Genomic DNA, 26,351 nt, shown 5'->3' with positions numbered 1-26,351 from the left:
TACAGTATGTAACTCTTAGGAGAGACAGAATTCAGCACAGTGTGTTCTGGACAGAGATCTGTCAGGGATTGTCCTGTCCTCCCAACTTGATTTTGTAAATATAAATGTATGACTATTATTGTTAAATGTTGGTGAAAGAAGTGGAAATTGTAAACATACAGAGTAGTAATCTATCTGTAAATAGATTTTTTTAATGTTTTCAAATATTCTATTCTGTCTGCTGTTCAGTCTGAAGTGTTTGTATTGCAGAATTACCAGTGGTGTTAAAAAGAGCACAGTATGTTTGGTAGCTGCATACATTTTGAGAAATTGATACCCATCTTTGCATTTACTCTATGTCATGTGACATGGGAGTTAAGACTGATTTTGTGCTGATTTTATTTTGTGCATCGAACAATGTTCTGTGTAATAGATTGAAAAACATTACATACTCGATGTCAGAAAACATTTCTCCTTAGACCAGGACTCTTTACCTTTCTTTTACCTTTAATAATTATGGCATTACAGACACCTCTTTCATTGTAGTGTTTGTGCACACAGCATTTAGCTAGTCGATTAATACTGTAAATGTAGAAGCTGATATATTGGTGCTGCAATTGTCTTGAATCTTTCTTGATTTTATTTTTGGGGCATTCTAGAAGTGCTTCAGAAATGGCATTTTTATTCTCGTAAATGCGTTACTTTATCTATTGTTTCATTGCAAATTAAGAACCTCATGTGGAAAGCTCCAGTAGTGTTCTGTATTGTTTGGTAACTGTTGAAGGAGCTCTGCTGTACAGTATGTACAAAGGAATAAGCCTTTTGCCTTTTTTCTCGCAAAACTGACAAACCCTGGCAGTACGATTCTTTTTTTCGTTGTGTTTAGAGTGACTAATGCAGCTCACAGGTGGCTCTTCTTCCTACGCCTCTGCTCATCGAGTCAGCAATGATTTCACCTAAAGATGAAGTCAGACTTCATTATACTGTACCAACGCACGTTTTTCCGATGGGAAAAGGAAAATAGGTCTTCAACCTGGTGGGGTGGAAATACATTCTGACAGGGCAAAGTGGTGCTTGCTCACTGGTGTGTGTGGGCAATGTCGCCACCAAAACTTCGCACACGCCGCGGCCTGGTCATGGAGATGCATATTAATTGAACGGCACATAATGACGGCATTCTAAATTTCGAATCGATTCCAGAGACTCTCATCTTTTCCTCTGCAGACGGCAAATCTGTTAAGGTCTGATCTGATAATCTGAAGCGGAATTTGTTGTGATGCATCAGCCCCCATTCTGCCAGCCTGTCAGTGCCAATCTCCTCTGTGCCTTTCATTTACAGAGTCCTGGCTTGCACTGTCGGAGTGTCGATGGACAGATAAGTCCATCTGCATTCCGAATAATCCGCTGGGATCAGCTGTAAATACAGCTGGACGTCCTACTCCGTGCGTATCTGTGGGTTGTTTATTTTCGGTTAACAAAGCCTTTTTTTTGTTTCTTTCACAAAAACTTCGGACAGTTGTACTTTGCTTCATGTTCTGTGGTTAATACAACGGTTTATCCCAAACAATTTTTAAAACCAGAATTGTTTTATTTTTTAATTTACAGAGCTGTATTTCCAAATATTCACATTTTTTTATTTTTCTTTCTACGTAATCTACTACCTCTCGTGTTTAATGTACTGTAATAGGAAGTGGATCCTTCATTTCCCACCCATACAAGAAGGTTTTCTAAGATGTTTTTTAAGACGCTGCTGAAAGGACTCCTCACCAGAATCGGTTTACTGCATCCTAGCTTTTTGCTGCCGTTCATTAATCCTCCTTTGGGTTTTTCACCTGTTTCCCCCCCACTGTTGGCCTTTGTCTTTCTGCTCTGGTCCCCACTAAAAAGTTTTAATTCCCTGAGGGCAGCTCAGACCAGCCACAGTGAGCCAAAAACCAAGCCATTAGTTACAAAAGAGTAATTTCAGTCATTCGCTGTGATTTGTTTGTCATGCCTCTAGCTTAAACAAACTCAGATGAAAAGGACAGATTTTGCTCCTCTTAAGTTTTGTAGTGCAAGGTTATGTCAATGTTTTTTTAGGACTTCTTTTGTTTTAATTAACAGTGTATTTTTCATTCTGATATCTGCTCTGCCTCTTATTTTATTGGCTGCAGGTTTGTGGAGATAACAAGATGAATAAAATCATAATTCACTAACTATAATATTTACAACAGCAGGAACAGTGATTTTTTTCAATAGTATATGAAGTGTACGTAAAGTTTACAGACTAGACTGGGGCATTGGCATTCACTTGAGGAAGCCCAGCAGAAAGCCTCTAAAAATGCCCAAAGCACTCTTATTGCTATCTCACAGAATATATTCAGGTACTGTACATGCGTCTGACAGCAAAACTCTGTGCTTCTCCAAATGCTGTTATTAAACAATTAAAATTATCAAACAAAAATATCAAAGGGATATGGACAGCAAGAATTTTTAAATCCTTTATAAAGTAATATTAGTTGAAAGCTTTCGTTGCTTTGCTGCCAAACACAGCAAAATTATATTAGCATATTTATGCATGCACCTTAAAAACCAATGTCTTAAGTAGAATGTATCCTGTCTTCCTAAGCCAAGATAATTTCACCCCTGCTCGTGATACATTGACAATTAATTCATGATGAAGAAGTCTTTTCATTTAACTTGAAGACTGGATTGTCTTTTCAGCTTCAAGTGAATGTAATGCTGCAATTTGTTCTGTGGCTGTCACCCCACATTTTCAGTATGCAGTGGTCCCTGTTTATAGAAATATAAGTGCATTTGGTTGTATGTAAAAGTGCTTTTCTGCACATAAGCACTGTATGTTAGACAGTACACAATGGTACGCGTTTCCTATCAGCCACTTACTGTATCTTAAAAAAGAAGCTCAAGGCCATTTATATTTCTAAGATGATGACAGTAGTGGCACACATCACACATCAAGCAGCCAAATTACAAATTACTGGTGGGACAGGTTATAAATACACTATATACCACTGTTTAAAAACAGGAATTCTGTTGAAGTAGACTATACAGTAAAAAAGATGAATTGATGGACACAGTGCTCGGAATTCATTCAACAGCACTGCACAGTTTTTTTGGGGGACATCCATTTACGGTAATTCAAAATATTCAAAACACTTTAGAAAAAAAAACAGGTTTAGGGCACTACGTTAAGGAAATTTAGACCCAGTAATATAATAGCATGTAAAATAATGTCCTCAAATTTGCAGTCCAGCAGATTTAATTTGTCTCTTCAAATCATCTTTAATAAATGTGGCGCCGCCTCATACATGATCCATGTACAGACAAATTAAGTAAAATTAACATAAGAAGCTTGTCACCTACTTTCTTTTTTTAATTATCCTGGGAATTCCAGCAGAAATGATTAAACCATTTTGCATTGCAAAAATATAATGGATCCATCATCCCATGTCTGCTTGTGTTGTGCAGGGTTGCAGACTTTCTCTTTGAGCAAAAGCAATAAGACAAGCAAGCATATGCTCTGCTTTGATTGTTTCAATTAAATGCACTAAACCTAGAGCCTGTGTCAAGTAGTTTTCCAAGGAAAACAGACAAAAATATTCTGATTTTATTGTAAGGCGTCTTTTCCTCTGAAGGAAATGTGGCATGGTCTGTTTGAGATAAGGCAGTGTGGCTCCAGACTTGATTATGTTCTTTCTGGACCCCTTGGGAAAAGCAGTCATTTCGCCCATTGTGAAATGTCAGTGCTATTTGTGCAGCAGCTTCCTTTTGGTCACATAGGCAGGTGCTTTACATTTGGGCTGCTTTGTCTTTGTCATCCGGTCATTTATTTTTTCCCCTTGGTCATATGAGACAGGTCTGTGCCACCTGGCTGAGTATTAAACAGTTGTTGGTCTATTTTTACTCCCCAGCCCCAGCTACAGTGACACAGAAAGGAAAAACAGCCCTTTCTCGTGTAGCAGAAACTCATATACTGCTTGCCTGCCCAGCCTGCCGGCCCCTAGCAATGAATTTTGGGTGTAATCAGCTGACAGGGGCTCAAGAAGAGTCTTTTTCCTTTATTAGGAAAAAGGAGCATTCCTTGGAGTGGGCTGAGGCAGAGATTTTGACTGATTTTGTCACAGCAGAGCCGTGAGGTGACAGCAAGAAGACAGGCCCCGTCGAGCCCGACCTGGGGGGCGTCCTTCTCTAACTGGCCGGAGAAGCAGCTGTCCTCACGTTGGGGTGTAAGAAAAATCAGGAGAGCAGAGAGTGGAAGGGCGCTCTCCCACTCGACACAGCCAGGCTCGGGGCCAGTTCCCGGGTGTCAGTGGAGGGTCTGAGCGCTCAGCTTTTCGCAGAAAGGCTCCCCAAACTGCCCGAGTCAGCAAGGACCTGGGAATATGTGAAGGAGCTCTTGTTTTTTTTTTAAAAATCGTGCTGGAGGAGTTGCCTCTCACACCCACGTGAGCCCAGATTTCATGTGGCGTAGTGCAGAGCCGGATTGTGAATATGGACTGTGATGGGATAAGTGATGTCATCAGTAAGGCATCTTCCCTCTACCTAGTGGATAATTACAAAGAGGTAAGCGAGAAAGCAAACCAAAATAAATTCTTTTCATTTTTAATTCTGTGTTATTTAGTTGTTTGTGGGGTGCGGGATTAAAATGCCTTTTTGTCCTCAGTACAACCCTAATTTAACATAATTTAACCATTATGTTAAATTACCTAATGACTGTGAGAGTGGTGAATTCTCATTTCTCTGTGCAGATTTGTTAACATTTTTTTCATTGCAGTATGATTCACTGAAGGAGTTTTAAGCAATAGGTCATTGGTTAGGAGAGAGCTCAGGACATTTCCTTTTTTTTTGCATATATACAAAAAGACCTTTTATATACAGAAGACCTTTTGTCTGGTATAACCTTTTCCAAATCATAGTTCTCAACACATTTGGAGCAAGATAGATAAATTAAAAAAAACAAGATATGTGTTTTACAGTCTGTTTTTTTTAAAACAGGGACATCAAAACACATACTGTATCAGTAGTTTTTCCTGCGTATGTGGACACAATTTACATGTATGATTTTAAACGTTGTCATACAGTATATAATGTCCTAGCCCATATCAGATCTTGCAGGTCAGTCAGCACTTCTAAATCCTGTCCTAAAACTCACTTTTGTACACAAGCAATTAATTCTGTTTTATTTAGATTTTCAGTTTAACTGTATAGTGCCTTGTGATTATTATTATTATTATTATTATTATTATTATTATTATTATTATTATTATTATTATTAACTAATATGGGAATGTCAGAAGAATAGCCACACTTCTTTATAAGGATGACATTTAAATTTGTGTTCAACAGCAATAAATCCACCTCAGTGTTATAGGTAAGGTACAACATTTAATTATGCATATCAGATCCAATAAGAGAGTAATTGCTTTGTCTAGGCACTGTTGGAAGTAGATAAGTGGCATTTCAACCACTGGTAGAATAGTAAGTAGTGATAATTCTATTTATTTCACACTACAAAGAAGAATGATCTCCATTTCCTGGCCCAGCCTGCATCATGAATTCAAATACATTAAGAACAAGGCAAAGCATGTGAAAGGTCTACAGTATTGTAAATAATAACAAGTTTAAAAAGACAGGATAGTAGCAAATTGTGGAAAAAATACATAAACATAAAATGATCAGTTGGTAGTTCATAGTCCAAGATTTTTTTTTTAAGTGGGATTGCTCATTGACGAATGTCACTGAAGTCCCAGGGAAAGCCACAGATCCGTCTTGCAGTACATTCCTCTCTGAGCTTTATTTAAACTCCTGGGGTCAAAAGTCAACATCCTTACCAGGAAGCCAGGCCCTTCCCCATTCCTTGTCTTTAAAAAGCCGAGCCCAGTTGAACCCCATAGGAAACGTATATACTGTAAAAGAATATTTTGCACAAAAGAAAAGAACAGGCAGGCAACTTGTAGACAAGAAATGATTTGTAGACTTGCAGATTATCTGATTTCCTGCAGAGGACAGTACAATTGTTTTCTGTAAATTGTCATCGGGATTGAAAAGGCTGAAGACTTACAATTTGACCTGCTTTCCCTCTCCTGATCCGCCAAGAGGAAAAGCGAGCTGCGGTTCATTTCCCTGGCACTCTGACTTATCAGCGTAATGACATAATATCGCACCATTCTCCTAAGACACTGGAGTCTGTCTGAGACTCTTCACTGCTTAGTGTGAGGGGCTGATGAAAATTTGAAGTCACTGAAACGGTTCTTTTGTAGATCGTGGGGGCTGAAAAAAGAAAAAGATGAATGCTTTTTTTTCATTGAGAGAAAGAGCTTCTCATATCTAAAAAAAAGCAATGCTATACTCAATTGTTCTCAGGTATTTATTTGTAATGTAGCTCTGCGTTTCTTCATATTAGGCCTTGTAGCATTGAATTTAATTTAGTTTTCTGTTGAGCAGTAAATGAAAACATCTAGAGCTGTGGGCTTTCATGTTTGAGAAAGGTGACACAATCTGCATCATTGAAAGAATAACCTACATTAATGAAGTCAGTGTATCATCATGACTGATGATGCTTTTTAACACGCTTCCAATGGATGGAATACATCATTCACTGTCTGTTTGAGTTTATAATTCACAAAGCAACTTTTTTAAAAGAACAAGAGTCTTCGTGATCCTCCATTTGAAAGATACATTCGAATGCATATAAAATAATAAATTCAGGTGAGGAGCTGCGTCAGCATGCGTAGGCTGCAAAGGAACAAGTAATAGGTTTATTCCATGCTGAAAAAAAGAAGAAAGAGAACACAACATTTCGGCCGTGGAGCCTTCTTGGCTCCACGGCCGAAACGTTGTGTTCTCTTTCTTCTTTTTTTCAGCATGGAATAAACCTATTACTTGTTCCTTAAAATAATAAATGAAATTTTAAAAACATCACATGGAATTGTATCTTGGGCTTAGGAAGCACATTGCAATTTGGAAACATCAGATGAAAATAGTTTTAACAAACATTGAATAAATGTACATAAAAGACTTAGTCACACTTAAATTTCATTCCATACATTCCAGATTTCTCCTTTGCTTTCTTTATGCCACATTAGTTGAAATGGTTTACACATTCCTGAGCTTAGTTATGAATGGTTTATAAATATACAATTAAGTCTGCCTAGAGGTGTACATTTCAAGCATTAATGAGAGACAACAAAGAGAGCTAGAAAGAATCTTGCATCATTTTCACTGTCCAGTATGGGTCAGACATTTCACAAGCCGGACTGATCTAGACAGAGAATGACATAATACCGAGAACTTTTCTTCTCATCAGTGTCACTTCTCAAAATAGTAGTTCAAATTGTAAGACATAAACATATTCAACGTTATTGGCCAAGGGGCAAAAAAGTTGATTATTTTTATTTCTTCTTTATAATTTGTGTAAACTTTCAGTAAATTCTGAACTGGTCCTTCAAAGTAGTGGTATCACTCTTACGCTGCCCAAGGAAGTGCTAAATGCATCAGGGCTGAATGTTACTGAGGGACTTTCCTGTCACACAGGGTCATCAAGTGTGTGTGTGCTCGTACTCTTCAGTGTCATGGAGGGCTTCCGATAGAACAGTACAGCAGGATGCACAAAACCAACAATTCATCTTGCAGTAAAACCCACAGACTCCATGTTCATGTATTCCAATGTCACCACTACTTACTGGCCACCTTGTCATGCACACGTCGACCACACATGGATGATTTACAGTAGGACTTCAAGGAGGAGTTTTAGTTATCACAGGAAATATGCATTTGGCTGCAATATGCATTAGCCAGCAGCCATATCACCCTGCAACTCACAACTGGCTACCCACTGAAACGAAGCAGGTGTGAGTCTGGTCAATACCTGGATGGGAGACCTCCTTTGAAAGCTAAGATTGCTATTGGAAGTGGTGTTAGTGGGGCCAGTAGGGGGCGCTCACCCTGCAGCCTGTGTGGGTCCTAATGCCCCAGTATAGTGACGGGGACAATATACTGTAAAAAGGCGCTGTGCTTCAGATGAGACGTAAAACCAATGTCCTGACACTCTGTGGTCATTAAAAATCCCAGGGCGTTCATCAAAAAGAGTAGGGGTGTTACCCCAGTGTCCCGGCCAGATTTCCCATTGGCCTTTAACAGTCATGGCCTCTTAATAATCCCCATCTCTGAACGTGCTTCATCACTCTGTTCTCCTCGCCACTAATAGCTGGCGTGTGGTGAGCATACTAGTGCACTCTGCTACAAATAATAATGAGCAATTATTATTATTTGTAGCAGAAATGCATTTGTGCTGTATGCCTAAAATATTCTTAGCTATGTTTTATTTTAATAGCATCCCTGAGCTCTTTCATTTAACTTATTGTACTTCCATTGAACGTCTTGTACTCAAGAAGTTAGCACACAGTCCACAAGCCCGAAGATTTGTTCTAACTTGCTGCACTTTTGTTGAAATGTAGTTTCCATTTTAACAGCTGTCTGGTCTTTTAGTTGTTGTTTGTAATTTTGCAGGTGTGTCATTTGTTTTCAGATCATTTTAAGATCATTTATTTTATATGATATCATATGATCCCAGTCCTAGTCCCAGTTTGTGATTCATGCTTTTGCCTTGCCTCATAGTGGTTTCCTGGGTTTTACTGTGGTAAAAGTGTAGTATGTCTCAGTGCCATCATGACAAAAATAAGGTGATGTACAAAGAGATCATTTAAAGCAAATTTAAGATTTAAGGCATGTTCAAAACTACCTTGAAGGTTAACCTTGAAAAAAAAGTCATAAATATTTATAGGGAATTTATAAGGAATTACCTGCAAAGATCAATCATGGTTTTCACCAAAATAGACAAAACACAGAACTTTGTTCAAGTAGAAAAATCTGTGACAGAGACAAAATGAATAGCAATTGTTCATCTGAAAGCACATGGGACCTGTCTCCTGACTCCTCCTTTTCCTTCCCAGCACTGATAGGAAACTGTGGTTCCCTGGTCTCCTCTGTGTTGTAGAAATTTGCTCAAGACACTTTCCATGTTAAGCATAGTGCATCTTTGAGAGCTTGGTGTAGATAGGAACACAGATAGAAATGACTGGTTAACTCTGGACAATTTCAGTGATACAGGGGTAATATAGCATTATAATGTCTTGTGGTCTCTAGTGAAGTATTCTTATTATGGTTTATTTTTTCTATAAACATACTCACCCACATATACTGTATACTTTATTTTTCTGCATATTTAAATTTATGGATGTATCATAAAATGCTAGAGATTTCTGTTCTGGGAGGAAAAAAAAACACACCTTGGTCATTCAGACATGGTTACAAGCCAGCATCAAAAACATTTGAAAGCAGTTTGATAGAATTTAAGTTGTCTCAATTGTGGTGAATGAGTTTTTTGTGTATTCCTGAAGTACTTTATTAATATGACTGTTAATTGACTCTGGCTGAGCTGAGAGTTTGATTGAAGCTGTCGGCGTTCTTACTAAGAAGGCTGTGCCTGTACAGTAAAAATGGGACCCACAGAGCTCTGTGCCAAGCTGCAGTTCCCTGGTGAACTGTTACCACTCACTGTGCCAACAGGAATCAATAAGCAAGCTGCGTGTCACTTAATTTGTAAAGGGGAATTATGGTAATTGGTTGAGAGCAAAATGAAATAAAAAAATTTAAACACTACAGGCAACTACAGAATTGTAATCCTATTTTTTTTTAAATATTGTTTATCACCCAGTAGACAATCTAGTCCAGCTGATCCAAAGGCCTGTTATCTGCCCTTCTGAATAGAGTTCGGTGGTGGGATTCTGTGTGTGTATGAATGTGTGTGTATGGTCATTATCACTTTATTAAAGCAGAAAGAGTGTCAATATTTTAACCATGGCCTTAAAATCTCTGGTCGGAGTCATTTGTCTTGAGTAATTGTGTTTGTGGCATGCTCCAGTTTTGCAGTCCGAAAATCGATGTGCACCTAAATCTCATTCTGGAGTTTGTGGCTGCAGTGAAAGAAAAAACAAGCCCAGTTCACCAGGGTTCAAAAATATACGCAAGCGCTGCCACAGTATCAAGATATTTTTGTCAGCTGTTGATGTTCTCTCTTAAGTGAGTAGACTGTTTCACATGCAGTATGGAAGAGCACGAAATGGTGATTGAGCTGAATTTTCCTGCAAGCTATTTTTGCCTTGAAATAGTAATTAGCTTCACTAGATGTTCTGTATACCTCAGATCGAGGGATCCTCTTGTCATTAATTTTGCAAACATGTTAAATTATATAAACTTACACAGTTAAGTTTGCTCTATTTTAAAATTCCAGTGACATTGGTTTTCATATTCTGTCTGTGACATTTGCAACACCAGCTGAAACTTAGTCTCTGTCCGTGTTTTGAGTAAAGCACACAAGAAATAATTGCATGTAACTGATGTTACCCATTAAAGGCAGTATTCTTTTTCCTATTATTTTTTTTTTTTTTAACTGTGGCTTTAAAAAGCTTTGAAGGTCTAGTCCAGTAGTGCTTTTACTGGAATGTAGGCAAGTGCAGTCACTAACATACCCAGTTAAATAGATCATTTTCCAGGTAATCTCCTTTTTTCTTGGAGCTTTAAAGACTAAATGTATGACCACATCAATGAACACATTGAACTCGATGGCAAGATTGCTTAAGTGATAAACTACTCCTGAACTGAAAATGTTAGCAATATTTTCTGTTTGACTGTGAGACATGGCTGTTCGTTGCTGAGTGAGCTCCAGTGATTACCTTGGTTACATTTTAGTCTGTTGACTATCATTTCTGAGTCTCGGTGAAGGCTTGTGTGGCAGAAACAGCTGGCACCTCCTGCAGACAGTCACCGCCCTGGTCTCCAATGTGTGGGTCTCAGCAGAGTGGAGCTGTCTGCTCCTGGCCTTCCTTTCAAACCAGGAGATCATTTTTCTCCTCACCCTATGCCATGATCTTTGTACTTTGGATCTCTTGGGAGAACTCCATCTGCTGGTGCTGAATTATCATTCACTTTGCACATTAATTATGTTATCAGAAGAAAGCAATTCAGTATTTCCTGTTAAACGAATATATGATGTTATTTACAGTCTTGACATATGGATGGAAAACTCCATTCTAAATGTACCCAGCTATGCTAATGATATCCTGGGCTATTTCAAAGGAGTTGTTTTTCATCACGTGACAGCTCTTGGTTGTTAAACATGACTGTGATGGTATATCTTACAAAAACATAGTTATACAGTATATATGATCATAGATTCTCCAAAACACTTTTAAATTTTGTTACACAAAATGCTTTGTTAATCTTAAAAGATGTGCTCTCACTCATTTAGCAGTATTAAATATTGATATTTACTCATACTTACTAGTTAATCTTAAATATAAAGAATTCAGAATTCAGGTCAGGTGCTAACTGCAGATTTAGAAAAGAAAGTTATCCCCATATAAATATTTTTATTTCAGCTGTATACAGGGTTTAGACTCCAGGTTGGTCAGCCTTACAGACGGAAAAGAGATTTGTGCTGCTAAATTGTACATCAGGTTTCGATGTATTAAAAATAAATAAAAAAAGATTAGGTTACCTTGTAGCGGTCTATCAATCCGTATCTTAATGGAATCTGAAAATAAATCTGCAAAGGGGAAACATTAAACTTCATATGTCCTGTGGCAAAAGACACCTCATGGAGACAATTTGGACCTATTCATTTCCTAAGCTCTTAAAATAAAGGATTGAAAGCAAGCAATTGAATTAGTGTCTGCCTCCAGGAATCACCACAGGTCAGGGTCAAGACAGGCTTTTAGTTCCTTTTCCCACTAGGCATTCAGCACGGCACATTACAGCTGGGTTCTTTATTTATTCTGAATTGGATAAAGCGGCGGCGTTAATCCAAATATTTCTCTGCCAAAAATCTAAAAATCAAAATTAATGTTTTGTATTTCTACAATTATTTGTTTTTAAGCTCCAGTGAGGAAAAAATACAGATGAATAACAACCAGTTGTTTCTAAATGTTGCTTTTACCTCTGCGTCTGTGGAACGTGACTAATGCATTGATTTTAGAGGTGAGGTGCTGAAACAGTCGATTTCAACCATGTGACCAGAAGCAGGAAAGAAGAGGTTAAAGGTCATTTGGAGAAAAGGCATGAATTTAGCCTTGGCCTTTTGTGAAGTGTATTACAAGACCACATTTCCATATAATTAACTATCATATTGATGTGTTCAAATGTAGCCCTTATTGTTTGGAAGCAGGGTGCTGTTTTTTAATTCTTCTTAATTCAGAAACACAAAAGACATTACGATATTTTATGCAGCATTTTAAAATCAATTTAATAGATTTATGACTACATTATGAGGCTAATGCTAATTTTTACTCTTTTCAGATCTTATTTCATCACCGAGTGACTCAAATTCATGAAAAGCTTCATCGACTATGAAAATAACCTGAAAAGAAATTTCAGCATAATGTTCTGCTGTAAACCAATAACTAGAGCCTTCAGAGATGGCTAGGAGTTCAGGCTAATTTTTCAACTAGTCCTGTGTAAAATCTATTTTCAGCCTCATACTAGTCATACTTGGACTGGTCAATGACTAGTTGCAGCATCTCAAACACCCTGGAATGATGAGTCAGAAACATAGAGAACTTTGCCTTATTCAAATCTAGCTTTCTTTCCACCCTGACACACCTGTGATATGATGATCAGATCTCTGCTGTGAACATCTACTTTAGGTCGAGAAGAAGGCGCCAGGCCTTGCTCACCAGGCTCTGACTAGTTGATATCTTGTTTGTTCCTTTGCTTGCGCTCAAACCTGAAAAGTAGAATGCTTTACATCTGTTTGTTTGTTTGTTTGTTTGTTTGTTTGTTTGTTTTTCGTAATTAGATAAAGGGCTCTGTGTCTTTATTCCACACCTTATGATAGCTTTCCCTTTCTTTCAGGCCCAAAAGAATGAGAGAGAATCCATTCGGCAGAAGCTGGCGCTGGGCAGCTTTTTTGACGATGGCCCTGGCATTTATACCAGCTGCAGCAAGAGTGGGAAGCCAAGTCTGTCGGCACGGTAAGAGCAGAGCACACGGCGTCTCGGTGTGGGCCCAAAAACAGACGGACATCCGTTGGGCTACACGGGCGGTATTGATTTGCCATGGAAATTAAAGCTAATGTGTTGCCAGGCAATTGTTTTAGGAGGGTAAGCGAAATAAAAAAAAATATTCCAAAATGTTTCCACAGCTGAGGAATTCTGTTAAAAATCCAGCTGCCCTTAGTTCGGTTTGTTAGTTCCTAAAACATACAGTAGATGTCACTACAAGTTAAAACAGTTTCTGTTGTTGCCCGTCAGAAGGCTTTTTTTTTAATTCTGCTTTCAAGAAGTAAGGGAATTATTTTCTAAGCTTACGTCTTCAGGTAGTGTATTTCATCTGATTAGATTGTATAACCTAAAACAGTCATTTAAAGCAGGGACAAACTTAAGACTTTATTAACCTTTATTATGATAATTGACAATGATTTATAAATTGTATTATGTGTAAGACATTTAAACTAATTACGTATTGGAAAAGGACTTCGAATTTGATTAAACATTAATAAGGTCTCTGTCATGTAGCACAAAATCATGTGGGAGAACCATAACATTTTTAAAAACTATAATAATAAATTCACTAATAATAAATCTACTTTAACAGTCAAATTGTAATTCTTTTGTTTTTAGGTAAATGTGATATTTTATTAAATTTATGAAAGTGTGCGTCAGTCAATACCAGAAAGAATGATGTGTTTATTTTAGTCTTAATATATGTATCAATAGACAAAGTACATAGAAAATATATTTTAGTTAATTATAATATTATTGCTTTATCCTGTAATCTTTTAAAATGCGGTAATGCTACAAAAACATTTAGAATATGGGGACCTTTTTGCTGAAACAGATGTGTCACCCAAGAAATGTGAACAGAATGGTACTTTCTGGTTAAATGACCACGGTAATAGGTGGTATAAATCATTAGAATGGCTTTTGCTCTCCTGTATTTCAGTCTTTTCTAAGGATAATGTTATTGTATCAGTAATTGCCACAATTTTTAACACTTTGTTGGTATTTTATCTTTATTTAGTGATATCTAGATTTTTTAGATTATATTCTACACAACTATTACCATAGAAATGTTAAATTTAATGACTTGCCCATAGAACTTGTTGTGCTTAAGGTTCAGAATGACAAGCATTATTGAATTTACCCTGGTTATGTACTAACATCTTTCCACAAACATTTGAATAATAAAGCAGCTATAAAAGGGTATTTTAGCTTATGAAGAACAAATACAGTATTTGAATATTTATGTATGCCAAACATGATAAATTTGCAATTATGTTTTGTTAGGCACAAAAGCTTACATCTAAGCTATGGTTTGTCATTTCCTGTAAATCATTAAACTGCTTCTTCGGAAATTTAGAAATAAGACAAAAATATACCTGAAATAGGGGGCTTTTCTTTTCTAGTTTTATGGTTGTGTTAATTTTCAAGCTCGTGTGGTAGTTCATCTTGGAAAGGGCCCTCTGCCTTAATAATATAAAAAAATCCAGTTATTCAGTTTAGTCTTACTACAAGAAAGTCTAGCAATTACAGTAAGAGAGACAATTGGATGGATTGTATCACTGTCATGCACAGGGGTCTCCCTGTTAGTTTCTCCCGATGAGGAAGAAACTTTTGGAGACAGGACTCTGCTTCGGAGAAACAGGGAGATTACTTTAAACTGAGAACAACACACCATGCTTTTTAGGGAAGTTCTCCATGTTAATTCCACATCGCAAGCAGGCTAAATAGTTTCTGTCCTACATGAAGTATCTTCATTTGAAGCAATTTCATTCTGCAGAATAATGTGAACCTTAACAATTTTAAATTAAATGTAGAAGAGAAAGAAATTTTGATACAAGATCTGGAGTAGCTGTGAATTTTTCCTCTTTCATTTGGAAAAATCTTTTTACTCTTTTTTTGAGTGTGTTGTTTCTTGCTGTGGGTTCAATGGTACCATTGTTTTATAGTAATGGGTGCTAAAAAAATGAAACCTTCAGAATTCCTTCAGAATAGAAATAATGTATCAGTTATTTTAAAGTAATGTGAAAGGAAATTTGTGGAAGTCGACCCCTGAAAATCAAATATTTTTTAAACCCTCCAGTTTCAGTAATTGCTTGCACTGCATGTGCTGTAAATTACAGGTTAATTATACTGGCCTAGAGACTAACCCAGAAAGGCAAGATACACTCTGGACAGGAAATCATTCCATCACAAGTTACACACACATGAGACAATATAGTGACAATGATTACTAAATTGACTCATTTAACCTAGACAGCAGGTCTTTGGATTGTGGGAAAATACCAGAGGTCTTGGGAAAAACCTATGCAGCCATGAGGTACATGTAAACACCACACAGAAGGCAACCCAGGCCAGATCTGGACCAAGGACCCAGGAACTGCAAGACAGCGACACAAACCGACATGCTACCCCATTCTTGTTTTTTATGATAAAATTGGTGTTATATTATGTTTTGATTGACTCCCATATATAAGCCAAATCTGAGCCCTGCTCTTAACTTAACCTTGAGCTAATTCTGCTACCAAAAGCTTTTACAATGGTCTGCACTAATAACAGGCAAAATCAATTATGAGATCAAAAGCCTCCTGTTCCGAGACCTATAGTTCTTTCAGTCTGTAATTCAATTCAGTGTTTAATACATTAATCTGTTTTAACAGCCAGGGCTTTTTTGTTGTTGGGATTTTTTTTTGTAACAAATGTACACCCGTACATAAGAATGGAAGAATGGAACACGCTGTCAGTACCCTGGCTTCGTCAAGAAACAGCTGGATGAGATTTTTGCGTCAGTTGGCTACTAACTACCAAACCGCCCAGATGGGCCGAATGTCCTCCGCTGCTTCATAACCTTCCTGATGCTTTATAAAAATGATAGGACCTAAGCCTTCTTATCTGTACAAACCCCTCCCCCCCAACCCCACTTAATGCAGCTGAGCTTTTCCTGATGGATTACAGCTCACGGAAATTTGAGTTCAGTCCAGGATGCAGTGATGAATTGACGGGAGCCACCCCCAGCTGGTTTTTCTCCCTAACCAGCAGTAGGGCAAAAAAACCCATCAGACCGCTGGCCATGGCCATCAGCCTCAGAATAGCCCACTCCTAATTACAGGCCCTAACGTGCAGACTGCCTGGAGGAGCGTCTGTACCAGCTGAGTCTCTGGCTGTCATATATAATGCTGTGTTGATCCCATGGGTGAGAACTGCAGATTAATTACTGACTTAATTTTCTCTGCCATGACAACACAGCACCCGTTAATCCATTGTCTAACCTTACGATTGCATCTTCCAGGAAAGAAAGAAAGCATCTCCCGGTGACTTGTGCAAAGATCACAGGAAGAACAATTGCCTTGTTTCTTTGGCTAAATTATTTCTCAGTTCCTGTTCACATTTACCTTCCTAGGCTGAAGGTGGATCAAGAGCACTGAATTAGAATGTATGCCAATAAACCAGACTTGTATTTGCCTCAGTTTGGCACCAAAACGAATGAGATCAATCACTTTGTCTTTCTTGATGAAGCCATATGGAGCAGATTGTAGGAGGTAAAATAAATCATGGTAAAAAAATACATAATGTTTCAATAGTGGTAAGATCACCTTTTTACAGTGGTAGGCTTAACATTACTTCAAAGAAAATCTGGGCTGTGGTCTTGGCCGTGCATGGTGAAAGCAGCAGGACATGTAAGCACCAAGGTGTTGTGGAGCTGATGATGTAGAAATAATAGCTGCTGATGAGTTAACCACTTATTCCGAAGTTATTTCAAAGCTTTTTAAAATAAAATTAATAATAAATAGAGTCGAATTATTGATTTTTATCAATCACTGTGTTACATAGCAGTTCCCCCACCTTAATCTGAAGGTTACCTTGTGTCTGTTGGTTTTCATTCCAAATGAGTTGTATTTGTTCATCGCTGGTACTTGTTGATGCCTTTAATTGATCAACCTGCTTGTTTCCACTTTTTTTTGTCTCTGCCCTCAGTCCTTATTGAAAAACGATGCACCCAGTCTCTGTTCTAATTATTTCCATAATGGAATTTGATCCTTAATAGATGACCAATCCAGGATTTCCAAGTAGGAATGAGAATGTCTCAAATGTCCCTCAATGAGCTCTTTGTTTTCTTTCTGCTAAGGTCCAGTTGCAAGACTGATGCCTTTTTTAAATCCTGTGTTGTTCTGAGAGACGGGCAAAATCAAATTTAAAAACTCACCTCAAATGCATCGATTCATATCAATAAGCCCGTCATGAAAAACTGAGCAGAAAAATAACAGAAGACATGGAAGTATTGTTAGGATAAGGGTTAAGAAGGATTACTCTTTAGGAAGTTGTGCTGCTCCTTCACATGTTTATTGATTACTAAGTTTCAGGAGTCACTGCATGTGTTTTTTCTTATTACTAAAGTGTTTGCTGACTGACTCTACAAAAAGGGGGATCAATGTGATTATGCTGACTTTAATTAATCTGATTAATTTGACAGCCTTCAGAGTGGGATGAACCTGCAGATCTGCTTTGTGAACGACAGCGGCAGTGACAAAGACAGTGATGCAGATGACAGCAAGACTGAAACAAGCCTGGACACCCCGCTGTCCCCAATGGTACACCTCAAACTGAAAAAAAAATTGTTGTAATGATGAAAAAGTGTATATTTACCTACTTACTCCTTAGTCTCTCATCATTTTGAAACTGAAATTGCTTGGTGTGGACAATTACAGTGCTCAATATGGTCAGATACTCTGAGAATTAAACAAGAACTTTATATCATGCTTTATCAGGTATTTCTGGTGTGAGGAGAGATAACTTTCCACTTCTTATCAGAATTTTTGAAGGAAACAAAAACACAGCACCAGCTAACTTGAATGAGCCCAGATATTATTCTTAATAAACCAGATTGAGCTAAACGGAACTAAAAATCTACTTATCTTCAAGGAAATTGGATCTAATGAGAGCTTAAAAATAGTTTTATTCTTTAAAATTCGGCCTTTAGGCCACTCATACAGCAGGAGGGAAGAGTGCTTATGTAGTACCTTATGTGTTTTACCATTATCAATAATCCTGGAAAGGAATTGTGGGTATAACTGGCCCTGATGCTATTAGTGAATAATATAGGGGGAGATACTTTACTCAGACTCTTCCTGTGACCAACATTTTATATTCCTGATTCTGAAACTCACATTTGTGTTTGTGGACCCTCACAAGGTACAGTATGTGACACTTTACATCACATCACAAAAACAAGACTTCAAAGGCAAACTCCACTAAGCCACCTTAACAGGAAACCGCAGAAAAGAACATGTACGACCATTTACCCCTGATTTGCAAAGCTAGTACAATCGTCTGATTTGAGTGTGGAACTGCCCCTGGTGTGCAAGCAACAAAGAACCAAGTGGGGTTTCATTCCACGCTGAAAAGTAGAAAGAAGAAAAAACAACAGTGCAGGTGTGAATCTTTCTCACATGCCTGTGTCACTCACCTGAAGCAGACTTCTCAGCCGAAATGTCATTTTGTTTCTTTTCAGCATGGAATTAACCTCTACTTCAAATAAATAACATTCTTACTCAGTTTTGAAAGTGGGGGCAGCATGACATAGTGGATAAGTCTCTGGAATCATGTGTGGGTTCGAGACACGCCTGCAGACAGAGTGAGGGAGTTTACCCCAGCTGCTCCAGTCCACCCAGCTGTCTGAATGGGGACCAACATTTTTTGGGGGGTAAGCTCCATCCAGGGAGTCACGTGCTCTCTGTTCGCTTGATGCCAAGAGAACCAGAATAAGCTCTGGCCCCATGAACCGTTGTGGCTTGAATCTGGAAAATACCTGCCTCTTTCAAAAATGCTCTTCAAGCATGTTGTTCAATCAACTTCAGTATACACAATTTTATGTAATCTCTCCTCAGGCAATACCAGACTGGGAGATATGAATAATGAGTTTTGAAATTCAATGGTTTATTGAACCGACTCTATTTTCTCCTTCCCAAGAATTATGGAACCAATTTAAAGACTGACAGAGGTTTGCTATTAACTAAGCGATGGTGTACCACGATATTTGTCATCCCTGTTCTGAAACTGTCCATCCAAGCAAAGAATTCAGGCCAACCATTCATCACTGGGCCGTGGGAGGGCCAAGAAAGGCGTTTCGGGCTCCGTCTTTGACATGAGACTAGCGTAGTGAAGAAAGTTGTGATTGTTTTGCAGAGCAAGCAGAGCTCCTCCTACTCGGACCGGGACACCACCGAAGAGGACTCGGAGTCCCTGGAGGACATGGACTTCCTCAGCAGGCAGAAGAAACTCCAGGCTGAGGCCAAGATGGCTTTAGCAATGGCTAAGCCCATGGCCAAGATGCAGGTGGAGGTGGAAAAACAAAATAGAAAGAAGTCCCCAGTGGCTGACCTGGTGAGTGCAGTCCGTTTGGTGTGGTCTCATAAACATTCCTGTTCTGTTCACCTGAGGTCACGTCACTGTGGTAGCACATCAGTGTTGGCCCATCGTGTATTTGAACTTTGAAGACTGTACATAACATTACATAACCCTGTGATGGACTTTCAGTCTTTACTGGTTGACTGCACACAAAAACAATTTGCTAGTACGTTTTTTTTTCAGGCAAAAGAAGAAAACCTTAATCTTTTCCCTATCTTTGTTACTGACAATATAACATATAACATTAAATATCTTTAAAAAATGGAACTATGTGGGAGGCAAGATAGCTATCTGCCTGCATAAAGAGCTTTGAGCAAAGATGGAAACTAACTAAAAGATGGAAAGTTCATTTCACAAACGCCTTGTGTGCCAGTTATTCATGTTTGATATATAGGCAGTCCTATAGCTTTACAAATCTAAATGCTTCCTAAAAATGGTTTTCTTGTCAGACCAATCTTTTTTGATAAATGCTGTGTTTTCTGTTCCTGTACCTGTTTTTCCCTAATGTGACATAGCGTGGTAATACTTGACCATCTTGAAATTCCTGTCGTGCACATGAGTGGGTCTTTGATGATACAACACAACTTAGAAGCGTAGCAGCCGACCACAGTATTGCATTAAAATAAACATTTAAGCTGTGTGGTTCCTGTGCCCGCTTGTGTGTGTTTTTTAAAATGCAGTTATCCACATCAGTGCTCAGGAACATGTCTCACCAACTCCATTTTCACCTGGTAAAGTCTTTACTTATTCAGGATGGAGTAATATATAATTTAGGTCCTGCAATGCCTTTGCCAATTCTTTTCAAATGCAGCTGTGCCCAGCTGTCAAAAATAATGAAGTTCATATGCGCACTTTAAGGAGACTGACCTTTTTTAGCATTCAAGATTATATAATTCCAACATTGTGGTTTTTATAGCAAAGCAAACAAATAGGGATAAGGAACAGTTGAATCTCATGAAAACGTCAAGTCCTCAGATAGCTACGCCTCAAGTCTTTTACATAAAGAAGGAGTTATTATTTCCAAGGTCTTCTGGAAGTTAGGGTATGCTATATAAATAAATTAATGCTGCTGTTTTCTGAAATAATATTACCCTCTCTCGTCCTTGTATTTTCCTACTGTTTTTCAATGACATGATCATGACACAACATCATCATGACATGATTTTTTTCACCCTTCAAACTTGATCGAGTCTGTCGCTTCAAGTACTATGAATTTTCGTATTGTGTTAGGTATGAAATTCCTAGTACAGAAGACATTCGAAGAAATGTGTGGGGAGCAAACCTCCGAGTTTTAGTTCACAAAACCGTGTGGCTTTCCAATAAATTTCAGGCTTTAATATAAAGGAAGATTTCCAAACTCTGGTCATAGCTGCATCCCCATTTCCCCGAAAAAAGGAAAAGAAACTAACAGAAGAGAGTTTAGTGACTCTGAGGCCCAGGTTTCTGAAACTAAGCCACGTTTGTCCTTACCTGAAGAAACTTTGAATGACTAACAATGAGACCAGAAAAGCCCACAAAGTGCGATACTCCTTTCGCCTGAACGTGACAACAATTACACAGTGTAAGGTTGCCTGTTAGTCTTCACAGGCTTATGAAACAGAAACTGTATGTCAGATGACATCAGAAGATGAAAGTGGAAGTTGCGCGGTCGACTTCAGTCTAAATTTACGGCATGTTTGCCTTAACACGTTGATTGAAGGTGCAAAATTTTTTTTTAAATGGTTAGAACAATAACAGGAAATCACAGACCTAGGAAAGGATGCCACGGTAACTTGGCACAACATTCGGGCACAGACTAGGACAGTGGCAGGAAGAGGACCTGGGCAGTAACCCGGCAACATCAGGGGAATTCTTTTAAAGTCTTAAAAATACCAAGAAGTCAGTTCAATTGGATGATGACAAATAGAAATTCTCACAATGATATCAAATGAGCAGAAATAGATCTAAAGACTGCAGAGCTGGAAAAGGCACTTTTTGTTCTTGGAGTTTGTGGATGAGAAAGGCCCAGAGAAACTAATGATGTGAATATGTTTTATTTTTCAAGCTATGTTTCTGAAATATGTATTGTATATTACTTTCTGCATTTACCCTGTTACATATATATGCATGCATTTTTAAATGTATTTCATATTGATCGTTCCTGAGACACAAATAGTACTGTACCTTTTCTCAGCAAATCACCAGTAAATATACAAGTGAAATGTTTGTTGTCTCCCTAAAGTGAGATACAAGGTATTATTAAGTCAAAGCACAGTGGTGGTGCCTGACATTATCTGGAAAAAAACAAAAATACTATGTATGGTATAGATATTTATAATAGCCTGTGCTGTAGCTTGAATTTCTAGAAATCTCGTATCTAAATATCTACTCTAATGCAATACGACACTGAAGAAATGTAAAGTGAATTAATTCAGGATTTTTCTGTAAGTATTCAGTGTACATGAATACACATAATACCAGTGTATTATTCCCCTCTTTTTTTTGCTTCATGTTGTAGAATGTTGTTGTTTTTGCTGTAGAATATCATGAAGATTGCTTTATGTAGGTACAGTATTGTACTGTATGTCTGCCACCTACTGGTGAGACACTGTGGTGCTGGTCTTTTATCCATTCGACATTATCAGGAGTGAAATACAGGTAGTGATCTGGGTTTAACATATTCAAGTAGGTAGTGCGCCAACATGATTTGTCAGGTTCGTTAGCACGTCTTATCATTAGATGAATAAAGACGTCTTCAGGTATATATTTGTTTCTGTAAGTTTTGATCCTTTACTTTGACTGCAGTATTTACTTAGATTCATCAGCTCAACTTCACACCTAGACATATCTGTGCAAAGACCAATGACCACAGACCAGAAGTCATAACCCAGGAGCTCGTTGAAATGGCACGTTGAAATGGACCTGGCAGACACTGCAAAAGAATATGGAGCTACAGCTCTGTATGCATTTGTACCTTGCTGCATGAAAGGAAAAAAAAAACATGTAAAGGTATCTAAGGATGTGATGCTTCATTGTAGAATTGTCTTTGTCTCCCGGTTGGATGAAATGTTTTGGATTCCTCTTTTCCAGCTGCCCCACATGCCGCACATCAGCGAATGCCTCATGAAGCGGAGTTTAAAGCCCACAGACCTGAGAGATATGACACTGGGTCAGTTACAAGTTATAGTCAATGACCTCCACTCCCAGATTGAAAGTAAGTACACTGCAGGTACAACATTATCTGACGAATCCCTGAGTACAGTTGGGAAGGTCAGTTAGTACAGGAAACAGTGGCATTATGTTGCGTATAAAGACATTTTAAAAGATTGAAGTAAGTGGAGTTAGTGGAGTCGCTAAGGTTGGTGTTTATTATCTCTGTAGTTCTGTCAAACCCTGTTTAAGCCAGCTTTATGCCTGTTTAAGCGAAATGGGCAAACAAGAATGCATGATGTGTGATATTTATATATTGGTCAGTGAAAGTGGGCCAGGTTAAGTTTTGACCTTCTCCCGAACGTGCATTTGAAACTCTGTACGTCTCACTAAAGGAACATACATTGAGAAAATAATTTATTCCAACCTGCTATCTAGCATAATTTCCTCCTTCCGTCCCTCCAGCAGTAAAAAAGCCAATGTTCTTTGTAACACTTAGTAATTTGCAAGGCAGCCTTGGCTCAATATCCTTGATATTTAAGCTAGACTGCCAACATACTGTATCTATGTATGTGTTTAATTACTGTAGTTCACTCCACAAAAGTCATCTCGTGCCTTTCTTTTTTCAGTTTCTGGAAAACAAAAAGTGAAATCCAGCATATGGCTGGGTATCTTTTTTTATGTCGAGCTCTCTAACTCGCTCAGTTACCCCTCTTCATGTGCTTTATCTGGAAGACCAGGTGCATTACTCCACAAAAAGACGCAGGTGCACAGAAATCGTATAGCTGCCACATTTGTAATTTAAAAACAGTGGTACTTACCAGTGATGTGTGTCTACTGACAAGAGGCCTTGATAGCATCAGTTTGAAGACAAGCTCTATGTTGACATCTCCATCGATAGAAGAACGGGGGTTGTGGGGGGTGGGATATCAAAGTAAATTGCAAGTCAGAATATTCCATTTCTGGGTGATGTATTTTTTGAAGAGCTGGCATGTGTCTGACGGAGAACAGACAGTGAAACAGAGGAGCAGTTGACAGGATGTCAGACAGCACACTCCAAGCCGAGCCGCTGTAGTCACACAGACTGAGGTCACTCCTGTCTTCTGAGAGCCTGAAGCTCTTCTCGATCTGCATGATGCATTTCACTAAATTGTTGTCAAGGATCAGCAGGGTACCACAAGCTATCTAACAATGACAAAGATCTTCTGTCGTATTTTGTAAATTACCATGTAATTTATTTAGCTAAGATCAGTATTCATGATACAGTGGCTGTTTCCCCTGTTAAATTATACAGAACAGTGGACTATTTTAATGCAATCATCATTTGTAGAACAATGTAACTGACACAAGTTCACCACTGTACTTACTAAGCAAACTTTAATGACTTCTGCCAATGACATGAAACGTGAAGAACATTTATCCCTATTCTTAACTAACCACATTATCTTTGGATTGTGGGAGAAACCAGAGCAGACAGTGAAAACCCACATGAACACGGGGAGAACATAACAAATTTCACACAGATAGCACCCCGGGCCTGGAATTGAAACCATAACAGCAAACTTATGTAATTCAGGGAAAATGTTTTACTTCTGATCACAAACAGAAGAAACTGGGTTGTACTCTTAAGGAAAAAAAACATATCTCATTTCTAGAGAAGTGAAAATTTCATATTAAATATAGGATGAGTTATTGACTAATACTCCGTCTAAATTGATTTGTTAAGATTATTAGTGCACTGGAAACAACTATCAGACGTGGCAGGCAAGGCATTCTGAAAAACGACTGTGGCTCATTAATACCAATACGTAATTGACAGATATGAGTTGCTATTCTTCCAAAGAACTCTGTATTATTGAAGTTATTGAGTTTTATCAGTTGTTCTCCTTCCTTTCTCCTGTAAACACAGACTTCAAAGACCCAATTAAGATCAGTCAAAACTGGGGGGATTGTTTTTAATGTTAGTTTACATTGACTATATTAGCAGAAAAATATGACATGAAATGTTTTTTTTTTATTGGGCTTTTATTTAATGAATACCTACAGTGTATATTGTACCTATAATCCAGCCTTTTCGAATGTAATGACCTTCCCTTCCTTCTGTCACTGCAGGTTTGAATGAAGAACTTGTGCAGCTTCTTCTAATAAGGGACGAGTTACATATGGAGCAGGACGCCATGCTGGTAGACATTGAAGACTTGACTAGGTACAGCCAGACTGCCCAGAACACTGATTCCTTTGCTTCTTAGGACATGTTGCAGTCCACTTTACTTTTAACAGAGCAGAAATAATATTTCTGAATTGTTGCTTGTGTTCTGTTGAAATAAATACTTGGAAAGCAGGTGGTAGTAACAGTTATTTAATCCCTGTTTTGTGTTTCACTGAATGCTTCATCATCCTAGTAACTCTGTTCAAGGACATTTCGTACAGAACCTGCATTTCCTCAGAAGCTAGGAGCATGATCTGGTTAAATGTGGTCCTAAAACATCATGTTAAACCTGTTTATGTAGTATTTACAAAAATGGTTAAGAAAATTATTTCTACCACATTCCTCTTACACTTTTAACCTGCAAGAAGTTGAGTTTGTCAGTATTAGTACCTACTGTATAAATGGCAACATTAAAAAAAAAATCACAAAGTGCTTTGTTAAAAAAAATAAGACAATTAAAAATGTAATTGCTTCACTGTACTACCAATTCTTTCTCCTGAAGGGAAGGAATTGTTAAAGTTTGGGATATTAAAACCTGACTGAAAGATGCATTTGTTTTTATTTTGTTGTCACAGGCACGCTGAAAGTCAGCAAAAGCACATGGCAGAGAAAACCCCAAAGTAAAAACTACCACCGAGACAAGGAAGAACAAGGCTAGATTTTATTTTGCTTCTGTGGTTGTACAAGTTCTGGAGATGGAGCACTTCCTGAGGGTTTTAAACAAAAAGTCAGTGTTAGTCATCAATACCGTCCGAAGCTTTCTGTCCAGTGATTGGCCTTGCTTCTTCATGACTTCTTTTTAACTTTTTACATTTGCCACTAAATAATAATGGTCATTTTAATAAGAGAAATATATATATATTAAATTGGTGGAAACTATACGATAATAGTGAGATAGTAAATAAAAGCATTGTAAAAAAATAAATTAACTTCTGGATTTAAGGTTGGACAGTATTTTACAGGTGGCCTCTTTATATTCTGCACAAATGGTAGTTTTCAACTGAGAAACTTTTATTTGAAGGTGCTAAATGAGTCAAAAGGATACATGCCTGCCTTGTAGTAAAGTTGTAGCTTTTGGTAATCTGTTCACTTTACTCAGTTCTCAACATTTTGTGAATGTTGATTTTCTGACACGAGTCATTTTCAATAAGTGTGTTAATATCATTTCATCCAATTGTATTCCGAATATTATTTGGGGGAATTTTGTGTACAGATATGTAAAATAAAAAATAAAACCTTGTTTCATATTCCATGCCTTGGGCTTTCTTCTTTCGGTAAAAAGAGTGATTATGTTCCAGTAATCTCCTTCAGATAATTTTTCAAAAACATTTGTTTAATGCATGAGGGGTGCAGTCTCCCTTTCAGATGTTGTTGTGCTGTTTTGGGGTTATTGCTGCATTGAGTAAATCAGCAAATCAGTACTCCAAGCAGCGTCTAATGCAATATAGAAACCAAATGAAGTTATTTGGCATAACTCACCTGGCTGAGGTAACAGCAGCCTGACCAGAAGGATAAGGCTGAATGAACCTCACTTTAGTTTCACTAGGAATGAACCAGGGAGCTGCTGCAAGGGT

At 38.0% G+C, this 26,351-nt stretch overlaps 1 protein-coding gene across 5 annotated transcripts in view; it reads left to right on the top strand.

The window, feature by feature from the left end:
• schip1 (schwannomin interacting protein 1) overlaps positions 1 to 26,024 on the top strand; it is a 253,101-nt gene extending 227,077 nt beyond the window's left edge. For all 5 annotated transcript variants that reach the window (XM_015361001.2, XM_015360999.2, XM_015361000.2 and 2 more), the window contains 6 exons: positions 12,889 to 13,007; positions 17,506 to 17,623; positions 19,218 to 19,415; positions 22,509 to 22,632; positions 24,681 to 24,774; positions 25,353 to 26,024. In XM_015361001.2, coding sequence (XP_015216487.1) covers positions 12,889 to 13,007; positions 17,506 to 17,623; positions 19,218 to 19,415; positions 22,509 to 22,632; positions 24,681 to 24,774; positions 25,353 to 25,401 — 702 coding nt within the window. In that variant the 3' untranslated portion in view covers positions 25,402 to 26,024. The remainder of the gene's footprint in view (positions 1 to 12,888; positions 13,008 to 17,505; positions 17,624 to 19,217; positions 19,416 to 22,508; positions 22,633 to 24,680; positions 24,775 to 25,352) is intronic.
• Positions 26,025 to 26,351: the final 327 nt, after the last annotated feature.

The sequence above is a fragment of the Lepisosteus oculatus genome, chromosome 13, assembly GCF_040954835.1.
Source record: "Lepisosteus oculatus isolate fLepOcu1 chromosome 13, fLepOcu1.hap2, whole genome shotgun sequence".
Lineage (NCBI taxonomy): Eukaryota > Metazoa > Chordata > Actinopteri > Semionotiformes > Lepisosteidae > Lepisosteus > Lepisosteus oculatus.
This window is presented reverse-complemented; position numbering and strand designations above follow the sequence as displayed.